The 24,932-nt window shown below is 44.0% G+C and overlaps 1 protein-coding gene across 4 annotated transcripts in view; it reads right to left on the bottom strand.

The window, feature by feature from the left end:
- RNGTT (RNA guanylyltransferase and 5'-phosphatase) overlaps positions 1-24,932 on the bottom strand; it is a 233,765-nt gene that overhangs the window by 205,125 nt on the left and 3,708 nt on the right. For all 4 annotated transcript variants that reach the window (XM_058660888.1, XM_058660895.1, XM_012925537.3 and 1 more), the window contains exons 2-6: positions 14,411-14,520; positions 11,193-11,296; positions 11,020-11,108; positions 2,345-2,420; positions 287-527 (exon numbers count right to left, since the gene is read on the bottom strand). In XM_058660888.1, coding sequence (XP_058516871.1) covers positions 287-527; positions 2,345-2,420; positions 11,020-11,108; positions 11,193-11,296; positions 14,411-14,520 — 620 coding nt within the window. The remainder of the gene's footprint in view (positions 1-286; positions 528-2,344; positions 2,421-11,019; positions 11,109-11,192; positions 11,297-14,410; positions 14,521-24,932) is intronic.

Here is a 24,932-nt window from a genome sequence, read left to right as displayed (position 1 = left end):
CATTTTGAGAGTGAACCAGCAGACTGCAGATCTCTCTCTCTCCCTTCCTCTCCATAATTCTGCCTTTCAAATAAATAAACCTAAACAAGGAAGGGAGCAATGAAGAAAGGGGAGGAGGAGGAAGGGAGGAAGAGATGGACGGAAAGAAGGAACAAAAGAAGGAAGAACAGCCAGAGTGAAACAACCTTATAAATCTATCTAAAGAAACTCAATCAACATTCCATTTTTATCCCTCTCAATAAGCTTGCAGAAGACAGAAACTATTATAAACTTATTTTAGCATTACCAGTTTCAACCGTTCTTTTCTCCTTTTGCCAAAGGAAGCACTTGATCCAGGTTCTGATTCCTTTTTTCCATCCTCTTCCTCATCTTCATCTTCATCATCTTCAAAACACCAATCTGGCAACAGAGGTGGGGGTGGTGCTTCTTCTATATCACCATAGCGCCGAAAGAGTTCCTTCAAATAATCACCCTTATAGATTCCTGGTGGTCTGGCTTGGGCGAAAGTAGCAACTGCTGCTTCAATACTACAGAAAACAAACAGCATGCAATTCCTTCTCTATTCTCCATTTACACAGTCAACACAATACATTTATTACATTGAAGGGAACATAGAAAGCATAAGTTTATAAAAATGGACAAACCATGGTTCTCAATATGAAGGCAATCAATGTTTGAAGGGACATTTTAACTCTGAAACAGTTTTAACATGACATACGCTGATCTTTCCTAAACTGCTATGAGATTTAGGAGAGCTAGGTAGGATTGGAGAGGAATTTAAACAAAGTCTTGAAAGAACAGCAGTCACAGCAATACAAGCAGCAATGTGCACAAACGTGAAAGCATGCTGGCTTTGTAGGCGCAAGCACCAATGTCAGCTGGGACATGCCAAGATAGGACGAGTCACAAAGAGAAACCAGGATTAGGGTATACTGCATCTGAGTGGTAACAGCTAGAAAGCGCATGCAGGTGCCAATCCTGGCATCCCAAGAGCGCTGGTTTGGGTTCTGGCTATTCTGCTTTCAATTCAAAACATGTTCCAAGTACATGGGACCCTGCCACCTATGTGGGAGACCTGAACGGAGTTCCAGGCTCCTGACTTCTCAGGACACTATGGCCACTGGGAAATAAACCTGCAGATGGAAGATCTCTCTCCATCTCTCCTTCCCCCTGCTGCTCTGCCTTTCAAATAATAAATAAATAGATCTAACAAAAGAGAGGTGGACAGGAAGGAAGGAAAGAAGGAGAGATGGAAGGAAGGAATAAATAGTAGAAAACCACTAAATATACACACAATGAACAATTGATTCTAGCTTATTCCATCAAGAAAGGACCTACTGTGTGAAAGGCTTTGTAGTCATAAAAAATGATCCACAGTCAACAGTAATATCCCATTTTCTCAAAAAATACAGTAACTACAGTTAATTTCCCAAGATCTATAAATGCACTTCACAAGTAACAGGCAGTCAGTAAGAATATGTTAACTGGTCTATACAGAGTTACCTGTCACAAAAATTCCTTTCTGTATACCTCAGTATAAGCTTTGCTTCATTTTCAACAGCTACAGAAAGACACTAGTAATGATTACCAAGGCTGAATATAAACACAAAATACTAGCAGAATTTGTCTGACAATTCTAAAAAACATGAAAAAAATCAGTCTGTAAATAAATCGTTTACAGGACTTCCTAAGGACTTCCTAACCTAAAGTGTTACCTAGTATAAGAAATGGCATTCTAAAAATTTACCATATTTAAAATGAAAATCATCCTACCAATCATGAATTTACCAAGAACTTGGCAACATAATGGGGCAGGTGTGTGGCCTAGCAGTGGCGACCCCTACTGGCACATACACCTCCCACCGCAGAGTGCCTGGGTTCACTCTTGGCTCCATTCCTGGGGACAGTCTCCTGTAATGTGTTCCCTGGGTGTTGGCAGATGACACCCCAAGTTTCCAAGTTCCTATCACCCATAGGAAAGATTTGGACTCAGTGCCCAGCCTCCAGCTTCAGCCAGGCCCACCTCCAATTTCTGTGGGCATTTGGAGAGTAAACTAGCAGATGGACACTCTCTCACTCACTTGTTCCCTCTCTCAAATAAATAAATTTTAAATTATAAAATTATCTTTTGAGATAGCAATATAAAATGCTAAAGCTGAAATATCAGTAAATTTTTTTAACAATCACTAAATATATCCTCTTCCGTGGGGAGAACCCAAGTACCTATGAAACTGTGTCACATAATACAATGTAATTAATGAATTAAAAATAATAAATAATTTAAAAATAAATAAATAAATAAATAATAAATATATCCTCTTCCATTATAACAAGACACACATACCTCCAATCCATTTTCTCCACCAAAAAGGCACATATGAGGAAGCCAGTGCGATTGAAACCATGGGTACAATGAACACCTAGAAAATAAAGCAGCTTTGATTTAAAATTAATGAATCATTTCAAGGGTCACATTTTACCTTAAATCCCAACTTGTAGTGAAAACATTTCAATCATTTTATAAAATAATCACAATTTTTAAATCTTAAAACATCATAACCTAATAACTTCACAATCTAAAATGTCAGCTACAAGTTTAAATATACTATATATACATTATATTGGCTTAGGTTACAATCTTAACTGCCTAGAAAATTCTAACTACTTTTTTTAAAGATTTATTTATTTTTATTGCAAAGTCAGATATACAGAGAGGAGGAGAGACAGAGAGGAAGATCTTCCGTCCGCTGATTTACTCAACTAGCCGCAATGGCTGGAGCTGAGCTGATCTCAAGCCAGGAGCCAGGATCTTCTTCCAGGTCTCCCACACGGGTGCAAGGTCCCAAGGCCTTGGCCCGTCCTCGACTGCTTTCCCAGGCCATAAGCTTGGAGCTGGATGGGAAGCGGGGCTGCCGGGATTAGAACCGGCGCCCATATGGGATCCCGGGACATGCAAGCAGAGGACTTAAGCAGCTAGGCCACACTGCCGGGCCCAATTCCAACCATTTTAAATAAGATATTCCACTAAAAACACAAGCGTACACACAGAGATATGTCCAATTCACAAATTCAATAAATTTTCCACTCTTCCCTAAAATTAATGGTAAATACGGACAAGTTAGTCAGATGACAATTTTTACAATACACGAGCAGGTGTTCGGGTTAGCAGTTAAGATGCCCATATCCCACAATGTAATGTCTGGATTCCAAGCTCCAACTCCTGAGTCCAGCTTCCCACAGTGCAGACCTAGCAAGCACCAGTGAGTCCTCACCACCACAGGGGAGTTCTGAACTGTGTTCCTGCACTCCATGTCAGTCCTAGCTCAACCCTGGCTCAGTGTTGGCCCCTGCAGGCATTTTTTTTTCTTTTTTGTCTTTTTGCCTCTCTAACAGTAAATGAATGAGTGAAAGAATGGATGAATCTAGAAAATAAAGCATAATAAATAAAGTAATGGGAACAACAATTCCTCTAAGAGTTGATGTTAACTGAATGTAACCAACCACAGTTACTGTCTATGGAAAATAATTAATGAATATATAATGCAATAAAAATATTAAAACTACAACAGTTCTCTAGAAACCAACTGACTATATCTTTACACTAGTTTTAATTTTTCGAATAAATGCTTATGGGCAGGTACTTGGCAGTTAAAATCTGTTTGGGACATCCAACATCCACCCAATGTTCCCAGTAGTATCAAGGTCCACTCTGCTTCCAATCCAGGTTCCTGCTAATGCCCACCCTCGGAGGCAACAGACTGTTCAAGCACTTGGGTCCCTGCCACCACACATAAGGCAAAGAATGACCTCCTAGCACCTGGTTTCAGCCTAACCTAGCCTCAGCAGTTGCAAGCATCTGAGGAGTAAACCAACAGACAGAAGATGTCTGTTTCTCACTCTTACGCTCCCCTCCCCCAACTCTGTCACTCTGTCATTCAACTAAACAAAAAATAAACAAGTAAAACTTTGAAAAATAAAATAACAGCAAGCACTGTGGCACAGTGAGTTAAGTTACCACTTACAATGTCAGTATACCATATCAGAGAGCTATTTGTAACTCAGCATAGTCACTTTTGATCCAGCTCCCTAATGACCCAAGCTGCCACTGTCACTCTTCTGGAGACAGATAAGGATGGAGTTTGGCTGTTGGTATCAGTCTAGCAATATAACCAAGGCCCAAAGCCTTGGAACCCTGCATCCGAGTGGGAGACCCAGAAGAAACTCCTGGCTCCTGACTTCAGATTGGCTCAGCTCTGGCAGCTGCAGTCACTTGGGGAGTAAACCATTGGATGGAAGATCTTCCTCTCTGTATATATGAATTTCCAATAAAATAAATAAATAAATAAATAAATCCTAAAAAAAAAAATAATGAATAACTGTCTTCAGTAACACCCTCGGACACTATTTCCCACACTGGGAGTCTCTAAAGTGTCACCAAAGAACCATGCCCCACCCCCGGGTGCTGAGGGTGTTTGACAGCAAGGAGTGTCCCCCCCCCCCTCTACTCCCCTGTTGAGACAGGAGGAAAAAACTGAAACATGTAGGGCCCAGCGGCGTGGCCTAGCAGCTAAAGTCCTCGCCTTGAAAGCCCCGGGTCCCATATGGGCGCCGGTTCTAATCCCGGCAGCTCCACTTCCCATCCAGCTCCCTGCTTGTGGCCTGGGAAAGCAGTTGAGGACGGCCCAAAGCTTTGGGACCCTGCACCCGTGTGGGAGACCCGGAAGAGGTTCCTGGTTCCTGGCTTCGGATCGGCGCACACCGGCCCGTTGCGGCTCACTTGGGGAGTGAAACATCGGACGGAAGATCTTCCTCTCTCTCTCCTCCTCTCTGTATACCTGACTTTGTAATAAAAATAATAAATCTTTAAAAAAAAAAAACTGAAACACGTATTCCACTCACCTTCCTCTGTACCTGAACTTCCCCATCCTAATCAAAGGCCCACACAGGCTCGCACCCTCTCAACTATGTAAATGATGGAAGGAAGGCAGGCAGAAATGTGCCAATTCAGTAACAAGTCATGTCAAAGTACCTAATCTAAGAGAGTAAGGCAGGCATCTGGCCCAGCAGTGCAGCCAGCAGCTTGGAATGATTTCATCTCAGGATGCATATTTATGCATTTTGCCTCTGCTTCCAATTCCAGCTTCCTGCTAACAGATCCTGCAAGACAGTAAATGATGATGCAAGTAGAAGAGTGCCTGCCACCTCTACGGCAGAATCAGACTGAGTTCTTCTTGTCTTCTGACTTCGGCTTGGCCCAATCTCAGCTGCTGAAGGCATTTGGGGAGTGAGCTACTAAATGGGAGTTCTCTCCCTTCCTGTCAATCAAACAAACAAAAAAGCAAAAATGATCTAAGATTTACTTTTTTGAAAGGAGGGGAGTTAGAGAGAAATCTTCCATTTTCTGGTTCACTCCCCAAATGGCCACAACAGCCTGGCTGGGAGAAATCCAAGCAAGGAGCCTGAACTCCGTCCAGGTCTCCCACAGGGGTGGAAGAGGTCTCAGCACTTAAGGCCTTCTGTTGCTTTCCCAGGCACAATATCAAGCAGCTGGATCAGAAGCAGGAACTCAAAAGAGAACTCAAAGAATGCAGCATCACAGGCAGCTACCTAACCCACTGTGACACAACGTCAGCCCCAAGCAAATATTTCTTGTAGCATAATTTCTCTTAATATTCGCTAATGTGGAAACGTTAAAGTTCTTAAAGTTTTAGTCTTATTACTCAACTGAATTTCAAAACATTAATGGATAACCCAATTCTAAAAGTAAAATAAGAACTATTAATATACAAATGTTCATCAAAAAAGATCCTACAGAAAAGCTTGGAAGACAATACATAGATATTTAAAATGCCATTAAATAAGTACTACAGGCTTAAGTATGCCTCTAATGTTTAACAAAGAAGCATTTTTCCAACTGTCTTTATTTCATTATAAGAATAGGTCCATCTACCAGGGGAAATGTATGACAGACTAGGCTAGGTCTCAGCCCTTACTGAACCATGTGTAAGCTGTATGGGGGGGGTATGGAAGAGCCATGGCTGGGTTGAAACATCCAACAATAAGAACCAGATTGGGTTGAAGGACAGTCAGGAAACACCACTGTTCCTGCTAGGACAGGAGGTGAACTGAACAGGGCTGGCTCATGGACCCCCTGGTATGCGCGAAACCTGGCATTGGGAGAGTTTCTGATGGAGGAGCCTGGGCAACTCCTCTGGCAGGACACAGTCCCTGCAGGTAAGCGCAAGAAGCACAATAGGAAACAGCCCAGAACAGGCTATGGAAATTATCCCACTGGTATACACATGGCATGGATTGGGGGCAGACCAGGCTGAACCTGTTCACATCACCTGCTGGTGAGTCCGAGCGCCAGAACAGAGTGTGGGTCGAGCCAGGTTCGGATGCGACGCATACTAATACACAATAAGGAATGCCAAGGTGAGATGAGCCGTACCAGGTGTGGTTGCAGCGCCCACAGCACATGTGATAATCAGGGGGAGGAGGCAAAGCTGACAGAGGAATGTGGGCTCCCCTGCTGGACAACTACTTCCATTGGAAAGCGTGAGTCGGGATGGGGGCAGATCAGAGTAGGCAGGGCTGTTACACCTGTGGGCCGCATGTGGGCTAGATAAGGGAAGAGCCACAGTGGGCTGACTATTCCGACTGGTGAAAGCAAAAACTAGAGTGGGTGAGGGTTGGTTGGGCTAGCCGCAGTACTAGCTGGCAGAGGCTGGCACTTGGAGCTAATTCTGTCAAGTCAAATGCCAGAACTACCTGGAGAGTGCATAATCTGGGAGTAAGTGTAGCCTAGAAGGGAAATAGTGGGCACCTCCTTCGGGGCTACCACTCTCATTGGACAGCACGAACACCAGGACAGGGGCAGGGGTGGCTGTACAGAAGGGCACCTGCCAGTAGGTGTGTGGGCTGGATAGTAGGTTGGTTGGGTTGAGCTGGGCTTCAATGCCCATCGACACGTGCGAGAGCTAAACAGGATGTGGGACAGACTTGACAAGCCTGCGGTGCGTACTGGCAAGCATGGGAACCAGGGTAGGGGGCAGAACTGGTGGGGGTTACAGGGAGTCGCCCCAACCAGGCTGCAGCTCCAACCGGTTTGCGTGAGGACCGAGTATGAAGTGGGCAGGATCGAGCTGGACTACAACACCCGTTGGTTCACGAGGAAGACAGGGCTGGAAACAGAACGGACCCAGCAATCACAACGACCAGCATGTGCATAAGCTGATTGGTGTGATGGATGGTGTCGGACTCTGTACTAGCAAACTCGCGCAAGAATCAGGCCTGGGATCATCTCAGATGAAGTTTCTTTGGAGATCCCTCCAACTGAACTGCTGATCTTAGAACCCCAACCATGAAGAGACTATCAGCCAGTGGATTCTGAATAGGGTTCATTGCGATTGGAACTGAGAGATTAGCAGCAATCCAGAACTGATGAACTATCAAAACTGTATGAGCAGGACCCTCAGAGCGCGCCTCCCATTGGGGATCTGGGATGGGTGGGAGGTTGGGTGGGGCTTTTCCCTTTGTTTCTCCCCTGACCCCAGATACAGGGTAAAATGATATTGATGTGGAAACAATGGTATTACCCCTTTTCACCCTTTAGCCCTTGACCCTTTGTTCCCTAATCACCTAAGAAAGATTATTACAAAAAATAATTTAAAAAAATAAAATTAAAAAAAAAAGAATAGGTCCATCTAGTGGTGAAGAAATCAGTTTATATCTGAAGGATAGCTTGCTTAGCTGTTTCAAGGCAATTTCCTTTTTTTTGAAGATTTATTTTATTTTTATTGGAAAGTCAGATATACAGAAAGGAGGAGAGGCAGAGAAGATCTTCCGTTGATTTATGCATTCTCCAAGTGGCCGCAACAGCTGGAGCTGCACCAACCCGAAGCCAGGAGCCTGCAGCCTCTTCCAGGTCTCCCTTGAGGGTGCAGGGTCCCAAGGCTTTAGACCATCTTCGACTGCTTTCCAAGCCCACAAGCAGGGAGTTGCATGGGAAGCAGAGCTGCCTGAATTAGAACCAGCACCCATATGGGATCCCAGCACATACAAGATGACTTTGGCCACTAGGCCACCGCACCAGGTCCTCAAGGCAATCCTTATTCAGATCTATCTTTATTTTTCTAGGTAAACTAATACAATAAAATAAATTAACATGATATAAGTCAAATTAAGAAAAGACACCAGAAAGAGCATTATGGCAGAAGATTAAGCCACCTCCACCTACAATACCAGCATGTCATATAGGAGAGCCAGCGTAAGTCCTAGCTGCTCTGCTTCCAATCCAGCTACCTGTTAATGCACCTGGTAAAACAGCAGATGGTGTGGGTACCTGGGCCCATGCCACCCACAAGGGAGACCTGGATCAAGCTTTAGGTTCATCCTGGCCAAGAAGCCCCAGCGTAATGCACATTTGAGGAGTAAACCAGGGAATGGACAATTTCTTTCTCTATCTTCCCTACTTTCTCATTTTGCTTTTTAAATACACTTTTAAAATGATACCAATCCCTATCGAGGGAAAGATGAGCTATAGCTATACAAATACAAATGCTATACTTATAAACCACAAAGCAGTGGCTTATAAAGGGCTGGTGGCAATATACTTTTTTCAATACAGTCTGGCCTCAATATTTTTAACTTCTTTCTCACTAGCTGGATACATTTCTAGGGCAAAAAAAATGTATCTGACCAGTGTACATCAATAGCCCTCCACGGAACATTAGCAGGGTATGGACAAGGCTTCTTAGAACTCGAGAGAAAGCACCAGCATGTGAAGCCACGGATGCTTCCGAACATCCTTCAAAGCACAGAGAAGCCCCTCACCAAGCAGGTCGACCCACTGTCAGCCCACTGAGGCTTAGACACCAGCCCAAATGAGGAAAAAAAAGGACAAACAAGAAACTGAATAATTAAAAACGAAGGCATTGCACAGCAAATAACTGAAATTTTTATTGATTCAAAGCAAACATCTTCATATCAAAATAAAATGTGCTACTAGGTAGAAATACAAGTTCTCAATCGGGATAACTAATAATATCTAAAATACTTGAGAGTCAAGAGCTACCCTGTGTATTTTGCCATACACTTGACCATTCAAAAGGAAATTGGCTCTTTCTCTTTTAACATATAGCTAATTTTTAATTTTTTTCCACTCTACAAAAGACTGACCCTTGGGACAAGTGCCGTGGCACAGCAGGTAAAAGGGGCCAACTGCAATACTGCCATCCCATATGGGCAAGAGTTAAAGGCCCACTGCTCCATTCCAGTCCAGCTCTCTATTAACACACTGAAGAAAGCAGAGAAAGATGGCCTATGTGCTTGGGTCCCTGTCACCCAAATGGGACACGAGCACAGAGCCCCAGGCTTCTGGCTTCAGCAGCAGCCATTTGGGGAGTGAACCAGAGGATGGAAGATCGACCGACCAATCTCTCTCTTTCTCTCTGTCTCTCTGTGTCTTCCCTTTCTTCAGTATAAATTTGCCTTTCAGATAAAAAATAAATCAATCTTTAACAAAGTCTCACTCATAGTTTATTTCTGTATGCATAAGCAAATGCAAATCAGCTCCACAATCTCTCCTACTAATTATAATCTGAAAAAAGCTCTGAAAATTATATTTTGCTAACTCGTTTAGGGATAAAACTTGCCCTGAGCTGATATGACATGATTCAGTGTATTTTTCCCACTATGATTAATATTATTATATAACTGCACAAGTATGCATAGTCTTTAAATAACAGGATATAACACCTGTTTTAACACCTATCTTATCTCTAAATACTATTTGTCACTTATGGAATCAGACCTCATGGAAAAATAACTGATTCTAAGTCTGAAAAACATCTTTTGTCATCAAACAAGGAGATAAAACATTGACCATGTAATACTAGAATCAACTTGCGTGAGTTCCCACTGGCATAACACAGAGCCAGTTACAAAACAAATATTAACAGAAATTAATTTAAATACATCAATTCAGGGCTGGTAGTGTGGCATAGAGGGTAAAATTGTAACCTACAGTGTCAGCATCCCATATGGATGCTGGTTCAAGTCCTGGCTGCTACACTTGTGATACAGCTCCCCATAAATGGCCTGGAAAAGCAGCAGAGGCTGGCTCGGACACTTAGGCCACCATACCAACAAAATGGACCACAAAGAAGCTCCAAGCTCCTAGCGTCAGACCAGCTCGGCTCCAGCTGGTGTAAACCACCTGAGAGGTGAGCCTGCAGATAGAAGCTTGCTCTCCGTCTCCCCACCCCTATAATTTTACCTTTCAAATGCATTCATCTTTTAAAAGTAGATAAATATGTAAATAAAAATAAATACAAATATAGACAATTCATGAGTACATGAATACTACAAAAATAAAATGGATCGGTCACCAATGGTGACTGCTAAGGTGCCAATTCATTATTCTGAAACTGACAAATAAGAGAAGCAAATATTTAGTTGAGTGCCTGGTTTTTTCGCTGTTGTGTTCCATGAGCCTACACCTAGCACACAGAGCTACCTACAAAACCTGCTGCAGGACCTGTTCATCAGCAGAATGGCCATTTACAACAAGATACTACAATCTAGCAAAAATGAGCTATGGTGACATACATCATGAGTCACTCCCAGAAATATCCTGAATAAAAAATATTTTGGAGCATTCCATGTTATTAAGTGCAAAATTATGAGGAAAAAGTTTATTATAAAAAAAAGTTTATTATAAAATTTATTATAAAATTATAAAAAGTTTATTATAAAAGTTTATTATAAAATTTCACAATTTTCTGATGTATTGTATTTTGGGTAGAAGTTCTAAACAGTGTATCTGAAGAGGGTCAATTGGGGTTTTACTTCAAAAAAATGGAGAAGTTACATAAACACACTTGCTGTAACTCAGAACAGTTAGTTCATTAATTTAATAAACAATAATTGGTCATTAAAAGAAGAAAAAGCTTTTAATAACAAGTCACATGTAAAACTGTAAAATATTCAATAATGGTTAAAATAACACAGACATACCGATAAGTTCGGGTGGAGTTCTGTCATTAAACCGCTCACACAGACGAATAAATGTATTCGTAACCTCGGTTGTAGGGCACTCACCATGTCTAGTAATATGAAGGAAAATTAATGAGAAATTAAAATGTCAATAAAAGATTTTTGGCATTATACAATCTTACCACATAACTTACCCTTTACACTGAAGTTTTATATATGTAATTCCTTCTTTTTCTATGTCATTTCTATCATAGAATCTTGAAGTATTTGTCAAGTCTACCAATAAGCTCATTTTAACCTTCAAAGGAAAAAGAAAAAAGGAAAAATTACTAAAATTGAATTTGTTCCAAAATGATTCCAGCTTCTTCCTCATGTATGCCCTGCAGCAAGTAATGGCTCAAGCGTTCCAGCGTGGAGCCCAGAAACGATTTAGTGGCTCCCAGCTTCAGTCTGGCGCAGCCCTGAACTCAGCAAGCAACTGGGGAATGAAACAAACAATAAAAGCTCATTCTCTTTCTGTCTCTGAAATAAATTTTTAATGAAAAAGATTTAAATTAGAATAAAAATAAAAGCATTAAAGTAGAATCACATCTTAGGCAGTTAACTTCCAAAAGAGCATATTTGCAAAACAAAAAAAAATGTACAATCAACATTCCATTGTAAATCCCTCAAATAGTCAGAAGTGCACACACAGATGTTTACCATGTGATCTCACTGGAGACTTTAAGCCACCTCACAATGAATCCATCACAGCCAGTCTTTCCTTCTGGGGGTTAAATAAAAACTGTTATTCCTTCTGTTGAACACTAACTGAAAAAGTTGGCTAGTGCTGCAGGGGCCATGTGGTGTGGAGAACCTTAAGAAAAATCCAATCACATGCAGCCTGGCAAGCCAGTCTCACTGAGCACTGCACGGCTAAACTGAGCCCAGACAAAGGAACAGCCAATTCACACGTATTCCACCTCCTTCTGACACAGAGGCTCTCGGGCAGGCACTGTAGAGAAACAATCTGTAGTTGTAAATCATTCTTCTTCTCTCCTCTTTGTTGGTTTTACTGACTTTCTAATGTCAGACTTGCTTAAATAATTAGACTCCACTGCTAAGGGAGGAATTAGGACCTAAACATTTAAAATCACATATTACAAAATAGACAAAAATAATATGAGTCTTCAAAAAATTCATGAAAAATGTATAGTGAAAAATTGCATGCGTTTTAAAAACTTCTACACATAAATAAATTTTATCTTTTAAGTCCATTTGCCATGAGCTTCCTGAAGTGCTTGTACTAGGGTCACGCTAGTTTCTGTCTCAGTGTTACAAGACTTAGATTCAACCCTTACTCTGTGCCAAGCACTGTTCTACATACTATACTGTAAGATGAGGAAAATGAAATACAAAGAGAGTATGCAACTACCTCACACATTTTTATGTGGCAAACAAGGATTCAAACCCAGGACATACAACTTCCAAGACCAAGGTCTTAGCACACTACCAGGGAAGTACTCAATGCTCCACAAAAAGCTATGTTTTTCAGTATGATTACTCATACTGAAAACAAAAAGCTTATGTTTAAGAACTATAATAAAATTAACAAACAAGAGTCAAAGCTTACTAAGGAATAAATAAGAGGTTTCCAAAATCTAAGTGGTTATTACTTATCTATTTCATTATATGAATCTTGCATATATGGAAACTCAGGTTCATTCAGCATACGAATAGAGCACATGTAAATAAACCATGAACAATGATTGGAATTTTGAGTTGAATTATGTCATAGGAAGATGTGTTCAGGGTTGGCATTGTGGCATAGCAAGTAAAAAGTCACCCCCTGCAATGCCAAAATCCCAAACGGGCACGAGTTCAAGACCCAGGTAATGTACAGTAGAAAGAAAACAGTAGAAGATGGCCCAAGTGCTTGGCCTCCTGCACTCATGTGGAAGATTCATAAGAAGCTCCTAAGTCCTGTGTTCAGCCTTAGTTCAGCCATGGCCATTTGCGCCATGTAAGGAATGAACCTACGGATGGAACATACTCATGTCTCTCTCTCTCTCCCTCTCTCTCTCGTGTGTGTGTGTGTGTGTGTGTGTGTGTGTTTCTTCCTCTATGTAACTCTTTCAAATAATAAATCTTACAAAAAAAAAAAAAAAAAAGCAGAGGAAGAAGATGTGTTCAAACTCCAAGCACCTATAAACATGATCTTAACAAGAGCAGGCAGCAGGGTCTGTGTAGATGTGACCAAGGTAAGTCCTGCATTATTACAATGGGCTCTAATCACCACAGCCAAAGAAAGCGGAAATACAACTTGGACCAGGATCAAAAAATAGTGGTGAAAAAAAAGTTTCACTTACTCTTAAAAAAAAAGCTACTTGGAAAGCACATAAAGGGCCCGGTGCGGTGGCCTAGTGGCTAGAGTCTTCGTCTTGCACACATCACGATCCCATATGGGTGCCAGTTCTAATCCCAGTGGCCCCGCTTCCCATCCAGCTCCCTGCCTGTGGCCTGGGAAAAGAGGCCCCACACCCTGCACTTGCATGAGACCTGGCAGAAGCTCCTGGCTCCTGGCTTAGGATCAACTTAGCTCCAGCCACTGCAGCTGTTTGGGGAATGAATCAGTGAAAGGAAGCTCTTTCCATCTGTCTTTCCAACAAAAAATTTTTTAAAATAAATCTTAAAAAAAAAAAAAAAAAAGCAGAAGAAAAGCACATGAAATGGAAAAGCAGTCTAGAGACAGTTTGGCAGTTTCTTGTAAAACCACGCATGTACTTAAGCTATGCCTAGTAACCAAACACACAGAGGGTACCAATCCCAGACCAAGGAATATATTCATTCACACAAAATGTGAGACATGAATGTTCGCACTACCTTAATTATCCCCCAACTAGAAAGCCCCAGTTTCCTTCAGCAAGAGAATAAACTGTAGTGCTTGGACAGACCTCAAGAGCATAATGCTGAGGAATGGAAAAAAAAAAAATATCCCAAAATCTCATGTCCTATTCTATCCCACTGACACAACATTCTCAAAGAGACCAAGCTATAGCAACAAAAACAAATGAGCAGCTCCCAGGACAGCAGGGAGAGGGTCTGACTACAAGAGGGAGCATGAGGGTGTTCCTTTGTGCAGGTACGGCAGTTTTGCCCTCACAATCACCAGGAATTTATACATAGGATTTAACTGTACAGAATCACACACATGCTCACAAAGAACCCAAATAAAGACTATGTCAAAGTCAATTTCCCCGGGCTTCAGATAAAATGTCGCGACTGGGAGAAGATGGGCAAAGTATTTTCTGTAGAGTATTTGCAACTACTGAGTCTATTAAACATTTCAAATAAAAAAAGGTTTCTTCAAACTTACCTGAAGAACAACAGAACATGTATATTAAGTCAGGACCAGCAAGTTTGTGCTTCTTACCTTTAGACTCTTGAGATAATTTGAGAGCATGCTGGGATGGAATCGATTTTCTTCAGCAACTTGACTATCATATCTTGGTCCCAACATTGTCTTCAGAGGTAAGAATCTTCCTAAACAACATTAAGGCAGACAATAACTTTATTTAGCAAAGAAAATGTTCCAAGTTAAAGTCCTACAATTAGCAATTTGTAAAACCTCCTTACAGCATTTTAAACAAAAAAATAATAACAATCATCTGTGAGTGCAATTGTTCACAGAGCACTCTTAATTCAAACTAAATTGTTATAGTTTGAATATCTTCCCAACCAACTCAGGTCAGTCTCCAAAAGATTTTGTTAATGGTACTGAGAGAGCAGGAATTATAATCCGATCACAGTGTTTGTTGGCTGGTGCCTTGGGTGGGGCCCCAGGGGTGAATCCTGAAGAAGGACCACACGGAGGTAGACACGAACACTCCTTATCTCTGGCCATGAGGTACCCTGTGCCACCTCGGGACTCTGCGAACCAGATCACCAGCTCCAGAGACTAAGCCAATGAGGTCTGCCCAATTTTACACTGTCTCTACAACTGCAGCCAAAATAAATTACAGTCTGCCTCAGTAAGTTAGTGCAGTATAGGAAGCAAATGCTGACAAATAGATACATTTTTCTGACAACCTTGGGAGGGCAGTGGCATAACATGTTAATCCTCTGCCTGCCACTACCGGCATCCCGTATGGATATGGAATCATGTCCCACCTGCTCCATTTCCCTGTCCAGTTACCTGCTTGGCCTGGGAAAGCAGGAGGATGGCCCATGTCCTTTAGCCCCCATACCCACAATGGAGACCTAGAAAAAGCTGCAGGCTCTCAGCTTCAGACAAGCCCAGCACTGCTGCTATGCCCTTTGGGAGAGTAAGTCAGCAGATGGGAGGTATCTCTCCCTCTGTCTTTCCCTCTTTCTCTGTAACTCTGACTTTCCAAGTAAAAGCAACAAATCTCTAAAACTTTGAAGGACAGAATAAAGTCCAGATTTTGAAGAGCAAAAAGAAAAACTAGCAGAGAATGAAACTTTTCACGTAAACCCTAAGCTCTAAATTACTACATTAAACAGTTACGACTTGGAGCAGGTATTGTGATACAGCAAGCTAAGCCACTGTGTATGGAGCCCACATGCAATATTAGAGAGCAAATTTAAGTCCCGGTTACACCATCTCCAACAGAGCTTTACACTAACGCATCCGGGCTGCAGCAGGCCATGGCCCATGCCTGTGGCCCTGTCACCTGAGACCGAGGTGGCTTTGGCCTGCCCCAGACCTGGCTGTTGCAGCCATTGGTGAGTGAACCAAAGGATCAAAGATATCTCTCTCTCTCTCTCTCTCTCTCATTCTGACTTGCAAGCAGATTATAATAAACTATTTTTTTTTTTTTAAAAAAAAGCTAATGACCGGCTCAGATCCCTGACTCCAGCCACCGTATACACGTAGTGAGCTATCCCCGGGCCTGCCTGGGCCCCAGGGGCTGCTCCCTTCCGGGTTAGTACACCAAGGGGCGAGGTCTCGGGGGCCAGGCCCGGGGTCCACCGCCACCAGCCCCATTGGGCGGAGGATGGGATTGGAGAGGGGCGCGACCTTGGGACTGGAGGTTGAAACTTCCAGAAGCCTGCTGGCTGCTGGTTGGTGCCAGGCCAGGGCATCTCCACGCTTGGATCCCTGACTACAGCCACTGCATACATGTGGTGAGCTGTCCCTGGGCAGCCATGTACCATTTGGCTCCAGGCTCTGCCTGCTGGCCACCCAGCCAGGAGCTCTGGGGTTTTGGTTCTTTGAATCACTGCTTAGGTAGCTCCAGGTTGAACCCACTGTGCTTCTGGGATGTGAATCAATCCTAAAGATTCCCAACGACAGAGTAACATTTTCTTTGAAGAACTTGTAATCAGTGAACAATGCTGACCACCAAACACCAGTCCCTGCAAAACCTAAGACTCGGAGCAGGATCATATCCTATTACCTGACATGATGATGGATCAGGAGGCAGGGCCATGACATTACCTAGCACTAGAGAGAACCATATCCGGGGGTAGATTCTGTGGGGGATGTGTGGGCCAAACCCTGTGGAAATTCTAGTCCCACCGGTTAGCTCAACAGTTGGGGTGGTGATGAACTAAGCTAGGTGTGACCAAGGAGCTTGCAATCAATCAAAGGTAAAGGAACCCACAACAGTCTGGACTGGTCAAGGCAGCAGCACCCAAATGTGCATCCTGAATAGGGTGTGGGGTGGGCCAGGCTGCAACGTTCACCAGCTCATACAAGGCCAAATGGAAGGTCAGACTATGCCAGACACTGGCCTAAAACCCAATGGCATGTATGAGAACTGGGTCTGGGAGTGGGTCAAGTGGAGGAACTTGGGAAACTCCCCTGGAGAGTCATGGCTTCTGCTGATGAACATGTGGTCCAGACCTGGGAGTCAGACAAGCTGCGCAAAGTAGCTCCAATGGCTGGCTAAGGTGTGAATTGGTAATGGAATGGAGTATACCAGGCAGGACTGAGCAAACCTTTGCCCACAAGCAAAACTAGAAACAAGGATGGAGCACAGGTCATGCCAACCTAGACTCTTGCACCTACTGGTCTGTGTGAGCCAAGGAAGCTAAGCCACAGTGTCTAAGTCAAGGGTCGGGACAGGGGAGGGGCTAAGCCAAGATGAATTTTGGCAACCACTGGCATGCACGTGATATATGGCTGGGAACATATCCGGTTGGGGAGGTAAGGGGACACCCTAACTGGGTTGAGGTTCCCACCAAAGGGCACATGGGCTGGAATGGGGGCTGCGTCCTGATCAGGATACGGATGTAGTCTCCCTGGGCACAAGTGTGGACTGGGACTGGACGCACCAAGCCAGACCAGATTCCAACACCATCTGGTGCTCTGGAGGACCAAGGTAGATGTGGGATGGACTAGGCTAGGTCTCAGCTCCTACTGAGCCATGTGTGAGCTGTATATGAGCATGGATGAGCCATGGCTAGGCTGAAACATCCAACAGCAAGAACCAGACTGGGGTGAAGGCCAGTCAGGAAAAGCCACTGTTCCTGCTAGGACAGGAGGTGAGCTGAGTATGTCTGGCTCATGGATCCCCTGGTATGCACAAAATGTGGCATTGGGAGAGGTTCTGATGGTGGAAGGAGCCTGGGCAACTCCTCTGGCAGGACACAGACCCAGCAGGTAAGCGCAGGAAGCATGGAAGGAAACAGCCAAGAACAGGCCATGAAAAGTTTCCCACTGGCATACATTTGGCATGGGTCGGGAGCAGACCAGGCTGAATCAGTTCACATCATCCACTGGCGAATCTGAGCACCAGAACAGAGTGTGGGTCTGGCCAGGTTTGGTCACGACAAAAACCAGTGCACAATATGGAATGCCAAGGTGAGGCTACCCGTACCAGATGTGACCACAGCGCCCAACCAGCACACGTGAGAACCAGGAAGAGAGGGGGTGGAGCCGGCAGGGGGAAGAAGGGAAGGTTCCCTTGCTGGATAGCTACTCCCACTGGAGAGCTTGAGCTGGGATGGGGGCAGACCAGACTAGGCAGGGTTACAACACCTGTACACCTCATGTGGACTAGATCAGGGAAAAGCCAGGCTGGGCTGATTATTCCTACTGGTGCAAGCATAAATCTGAGTGGGTGAGGGTTGTTTGGGCTTAGCCACAGAAGAGCTGACAGAAGCTGGCATTGGGGGCTAAACCACAAAACCACCTGGAGAGTGCATGGTCTGGGAGTGGGAGAGACCTGGGAAGGAAATAGTGGGCTCCTCCTTCTTAGGTTACCACTCACACTATAGCACACGAAAACAGGGACAGGGGCTGGGATGGCTAGACAGAGAGGCACCCAACAACATCTGTGAGGGCTGGATAGTTGAAGCTGGTTAGATGGAACTAGGTTTTTATACCCATTGACATGCATGAGAACCGAACGAGATGTGGGACAGACTGGACTAGTCTGTTACACATACTAGCAAACCACAGTAGGGGGTGGGCCTGGTGGGGGTTATTGTGGGTCGCTCTGACTAGGCTGCAGCTCCCACTGGTTTATGTGAGGGCCGAGTGTGTGCTGCGGAGAAACGGGCTGGACTGCAACACCCATTGGTTCCAGAGGAAGACAGAGCTGGAAACAGAACCAACCCAGCAGTTGCAACCACCAGCTGATTAGGGCAATGGACTGTGCCATGCCCTGTGCTTGCTAGTACATACAAGAATCTGGTCTAAGAACACCTCAGACAAAGTCTCTTTAGGGATCTCCCCAATCGAACTGCTGGACTCAGAACCCTAACCAAGAAAAGACAGAGGACAGCACAAGTCAATCAACCATTTCAGCCATATGTTGGCAGTGAAAAACTGAGCAAACTCTAAGATGGACTATGTCAATCAGTGGATTCTTCAACGACCTCATCGTGCTTGGAATGGCGAGATTGGCAGCGATTCATAACTGGTGAACTATCAAAACCACTTGAACAAGACCCTCGGAGCATGCCCCACATCAGGGACCTGGGGAGGGTGGGAGACTGGCTGGGGCTTCTAACTTAATATCTCCTTTACCTCAGATATGTGAAGGCAACAATATGGAAGTAATAGTCTTATCCATTCTCCTGTAGCCCTTGAACCTTTTTACCCTAATTAACTGTGTAAAGATTATCAAAAATATAATTTAAAAAATGGAAAACCTCTTAAAGAAAAAAAGGTCTATGAGAAGGATCAGGGCAGCTCAGCCTTTATAAGAATAAAGGGGCTTTGGGCCCGGCGGCATGGCCTAGTGGCTAAAAGTCCTCGCCTTGAACGCCCCTGGATCCCATATGGGCTCCGGTTCTAATCTCTGCAGCTCCACTTCCCATCCAGCTCCCTGCTTGTGGCCTGGGAAAGCAGTCGAGGATGGCCCAAAGCTTTGGGACCCTACACCCGCGTGGGAGACCCGGAAGAGGTTCCAGGTTCCCGGCATCGGATTGGCGCGTACCAGCCCGTTGCAGCTCACTTGGGGAGTGAATCATCGGGTGGAAGATCTTTCTCTCTGTCTCTCCTCCTCTCTGTATATCCGGCTTTCCAATAACAATAAAATCTTTAAAAAAAAAAAAAAAAAGAATAAAGGGGCTTTGCAAGATACTTTTTACCTTTTTAAACTATTTTCCTTTTCTAAATATAAGTGCCAATAAAGGGCATATAGTTCAAAAAAAAAGCTAATGACTTAAAATTCCTAAAGACATGGTACTAGAAATTAGTAATAAAGTAAATTAATTCAATCTTACTCTTAAGTCAACATTTGCTATTTCTGATTATATGGTTCTTAGGCTGGAAGTTTCCCCAACTGATGGACCTTCAAGATAATACTACTAGGGCCCGGCAGCGTGGCCTAGCGGCTAAAGTCCTCGCCTTGAACGCGCCGGGATCCCATATGGGTGCCGGTTCTAATCCCGGCAGCTCCACTTCCCATCCAGCTCCCTGCTTGTGGTCTGGAAAGCAGTCGAGGACGGCCCAATGCTTTGGGACCCTGTACTCGCGTGGGAGACCCGGAAGAGGTTCCTGATTCCTGGCTTCGGATCAGCGCACACCGACCCGTTGCGGCTCACTTGGGGAGTGAATCATCGGACGGAAGATCTTCCTCTCTGTCTCTCCTCCTCTCTGTATATCCGGCTTTCCAATAATAATAAAATCTAAAAAAAAAAAAAGATAATACTACTAAAATACACTGCCATGCTGAGGATGAAAGCCAAGCTCACTCTCCAAACAATCACCAATGATGATAGTATCCACAAAAGACTTGCCTTTTTTTCGGCATCACTTAGGTGAAAGTCACCTAACAGAGTGAATTTTTAAATAATCTATTTTTGACCGATATATCTTTTCTCTCTTTTCAGAATTTATTTTAAGGGGTCATACTGTGGCATAGTAGTGTGGCACCAGCATTCAATTCCCCGACACTCCACTTCTGAGCTAACTTCTTGCTGATGCACCTGTGCAGGCAGCAGAGGTTAGCCCAGGTCCTTGAGCCCCAGTATCAGCATGGGAGACCTGGAGGAAGCACCTGGCTCCTTGTTTCAAACCAGCTCAGCTCCAGCCATTATAGACATTTGGGGGGATGAACCAAGCAGATTAAAGATTTGTCTCAAAAAAAAAAAAAAAAAAAGATTTCTTTGTCTCTCCATTTCTCTATCTTCATTACTTGGACTTTCAAATAAATAAATAAAACATTTTTTAAAGAAAATGTCCAGACTGGCAACTCACATTTTAACAAAATAAAAAAAAAACCTCAAACTCACACCCATGTGAAATGCTGGCAACTCAGGCAGCAGCTTGACTTGGTATGCACAACACTAGTCCTGATGTATAGGTTTTCCAAACAAAACCAACAATAAGAAAATACCTAAGCTTCAGAAATTGTCTTGTTTTCTACAAAACTTCTCAGTCAACAATAATGTCCATATTGCTAAATTCACATAAGAAACCTGATTCAGTTCTTGAACCCGTTTCTTCTCCTAGCTTCCAGGATATTCCACCCTCCTGATCGGCTGTGTGTCTCTCTGATCTCTCCTGATTTCTCCCCAGCCCCTCTGCCTTTTGTCTGAAGGCTCAAGACCTGGAACTCTTTTCTACCCATGCTCACTCCCCTGGGCTTCAGCAACGAAAGCCAGGAATGTGCTGATAATCTGTAAACTTAGACCTCTAGCCCACACCTCTCCCTCAACTTCAGACTCAGATATCAAATTGTCTGTGTGACACAGTCCCGACTTCATGTCTCATAGATACCTCAATTTGGTATCCAAATCTGGTCCCTCAATATTGCTGAGAAAGCTATTCCTTGAACAGTCTTCCCCATCCCAGCAAATGATAACACCTTTAGCAGCTCAGGCCAAACCCTTTGGGGCTAGCCTGGACTCCTCCCCTCTCATACTGTTCATTCAACCTGTTAGTAAATCCCATCAGATTCACCTTCAAATACTTCCAGAATCTGGCCATTTCCCACCACCGTCACCATCAGCTGAGCTACATTACCATACTTCATCAGAGAGTGAGTACCTACAATACAACAGGCTTTGAGCACATGGATAATCAGTGGGGAAAAAAACACACAGGAAAAAAATCCGCTTCATAACACACACTTTTGGAGAAAGCACATCATACTGAGGAAATGCAGTAAGTGACATGATAAACAAAAAGCTCTGTCCCTTTAGATCCCCTCTCTCACCGTAGTCTCTGAGGCCAATCCTATTTCCATAAGCTCCTTCAGGCTTCCCTTTACCTCATACCAGAGCTTAGCACCAATGTCCATAAATACTCTTAACCTCTCTCCTTGTTCCACCCTCCTTACTCCAGTCATACTCACCTAAGAAAAACCTATATGAACTCAACTTCCTAATTCTTTTGGTCCTAAACCTCACAGCTCAAGACAGGTGACGCAATAGATCCTAATCACCAATCGCAACGGCAATCCTACCACACACCACTAACTCTCATCTATAATAAACATTCCCATCTATAATAAACATTCCCATCTTTTCCTGCATGGGAATTCAGCACAGCAGTTAAGCCACCATTTAGGATGCCTGCATCCCGTAGCAGAGTATTGGGTTCAAATCCCAACTGCACACCCTTGGTGGTAGCACACATCTGGATCCCTGCCACCTACATGGGAGACCAGATAGAGTTCTGGACTCCTGGCTTCCTCAGTCCTAAAATATACCAAGCTTACCATTCCCATTCAACGTTATACCTAACTGAAAACAAAGGGGGGAAAAAAAACCTAAGCCATTAATAATAAAGCCTGAAAGAATAAATGAAGATTCGGGCCCGGCAGCATGGCCTAGTGGCTAAAGTCCTCGCCTTGAAAGCCCCGGAATCCCATATGGGCGCCGGTTCTAATCCCGGCAGCTCCACTTCCCATCCAGCTCCCTGCTTGTGGCCTGGGAAAGCGGTCGAGGATGGCCCAAAGCTTTGGGACCCTGCACCCGCTTGGGAGACCTGGAAGAGGTTCCTGGTTCCCGGCATCGGATTGGCGCATACCGGCCCGTTGCGGCTCACTTGGGGAGTGAATCATCGGACGGAAGATCTTCCTCTCTGTCTCTCCTCCTCTCTGTATATCTTTGTAATAAAAATAAATCTTAAAAAAAATAATAAAGAAAGAAAGAATAAATGAAGATTCGAAATAAAAAGGCAGGGCCTGGCATGATGGCCTAATCCTCGCCTTGCTTGTGCCGGGATCCCATATGGGCTCCGGTTTGTGTTCCAGCTGCTCCACTTCCCATCCAGCTCCCTGCCTGTGGCCTGGGAAAGCAGCAGAGGATGGCCCAAGTCCTTGTGACCCGATGCCCATGTGGGAGACCCCAAAGAAGCTCCTGGCTTCAGATTACCTCAGCTCCAGCCATCACATATATTTGGGGAGTGAACCAGTGGTTGGAAGACCTTCTCTATCTCTCCTCTCCATAAGTCTACTTTTCCAGTATATAAATAAAATAAATTAATAAATCAATCATAGAAGGCAAGCCTTCCTTCTTCCATACCCATTTTCAGTATCTCAATCTGTTAGTTCATTCCCATGAGCACTGAAACAACCCCTATCACCTTCCAACTTAAGCTCTATTTTCACTCCTTGTACTATACACTTTTTTTAAGATTTATTTATTTTTTTTATTACAAAGTCAGATATACAGAGATGAGGAGAGACAGAGAGGAAGATCTTCCATCTGATGGTTCACTCCCCAAGTGGCTGCAACGGTCAGTGCTGCACCAATCCAAAGCCAGGAGCCTGCAGCTTCATCCGGGTCTCCCACATGGGTGCAGGTTCCCAAGGCTTTGGGCCACCCTCAACTGCTCTCCCAGGCCACACGCAGGGAGGTGGATTGGAAGTGGAGCTGCCAGGATTAGAACTGAGGCCCATATGGGATCCCAGTGTGTTCAAGGTGAAGACTTTAGCTGCTAGGCCACCGTGCCGGGCCTATATCCACATTTTTAAAACCTTGAATACACACACTCTTATCCATACTTCCTCACCACAAATTCACTTACACATCATGTGTGGGCAAGAACATGATAACACTACTTCATTGTCACTGAACAAAATCTAGCAATTGGGCTCCTGTTTAAGATAGGCCAGAATCAAATCAGAATGCTTCTCTCTCCATCACCCCACCCCCACCTCCACCCTTCACAGTCTCTTCTCCTAGAGGTGATTATATTCTGAGGAGTTAGAGACCCTGGCCCAAGTAGAGGGCAGCTATAACTTTGTATACTACCTTTTCTCCTAACTCCCAGCAAACTGAACACTGCACCTGGTCATTGAGTAACAGCTTCCATCCCAGCAGCACCTGCTGAGATGACCAAACCCTATCCATGTGTCCATCCTTCCTTAATAATTCTCAAATCATCCTTCTACGTCACATTACCCACTTACAAACCATCAGTACTGTATTTCATCTAGTCTATCCCAAGTTCTTAACTACTCTCCCCATCTCCACTCTTGCCACTGTCCATTCATTAGACACAGCAAAGTTTTAAATCATCACATTAATTTTAGAAAGCTACATCTCATAACAGTGCTTAGGGAAAAAAAAGTGTATTGCAAGTATTAAACTTCTCCATCCCCATCCTAATAAACTAAAATAAAATGACTTTCAAACTTCCTACCTTCACTTAAATACCTCAGAATATATGCTTTTTCAGTCCAAGATTTCCACCATTCATCCTTTCCTAACAGGACATTTCCAAAAAACACTTCCTAGCTGTCCAGCTGCCATACTTGCTGTTTTTTTTTAATTTGTACAATTTTTTTTAAAAAAATTATTTATTTTTATTGCTAAGTCAGATATATAGAGAGGAGGAGAGACAGAGAGGAAGATCTTCCATCCGATGTTTCACTCCCCAAGGGACTGCAACAGCCAGTGCTGTGCCGATCCGAAGCTGGGAGCCAGGAGCTCTTCCAGGTCTCCCAAGCAGGTGCAGGATTCCAAGGCCTTGGGCTGTCCTCAACTGCTTTCCCAGGCCACAAGCAGGGAGCTGGATTGGAAGTGGGGCTGCCAAGATTAGAACCTGCACCCATATGGGATCCCGGGGCGTTCAAGGCAAGGACTTTAGCCGCTAGGCCTTCACACCAGGCCCTGTCATACCTGTTTATTCAAGGTAACTCATGGAGTATCTTCTCTAGAAAGCCTTCCTTGATTTCTTCTGTCACATCTCTTCTTCTATAACCTCAAGTAAAGAATTAGGTTCTTGGGCAAGGCGCATCTTCCCACTTCAAGCACTAGGATCCCATATGGGTACCAGTTTTGTCCGAGCTGCTCCACTTCCCATCCAGCTCGCTGCTTGTGGCCTGGGAAAACAACAGAGGACAACCCAAAGCCTTGGGACCCAGCACCCACATGGGAGTCCTGGAAGCAGCTCTGGCTCCTGGCTTCAGATCGGCTCAGCTCTGGCCATTGTGGCCACATGGTGACAGTGAGTGAACCAAAGTATGGAAGAACTTTTGCCTCTCTTCTGTATAAGTCTACCTTTCCAATAAAAATAAATAAAT

The sequence above is a fragment of the Ochotona princeps genome, chromosome 1 (genome assembly GCF_030435755.1).
Source record: "Ochotona princeps isolate mOchPri1 chromosome 1, mOchPri1.hap1, whole genome shotgun sequence".
NCBI classification, from domain to species: domain Eukaryota; kingdom Metazoa; phylum Chordata; class Mammalia; order Lagomorpha; family Ochotonidae; genus Ochotona; species Ochotona princeps.
This window is presented reverse-complemented; position numbering and strand designations above follow the sequence as displayed.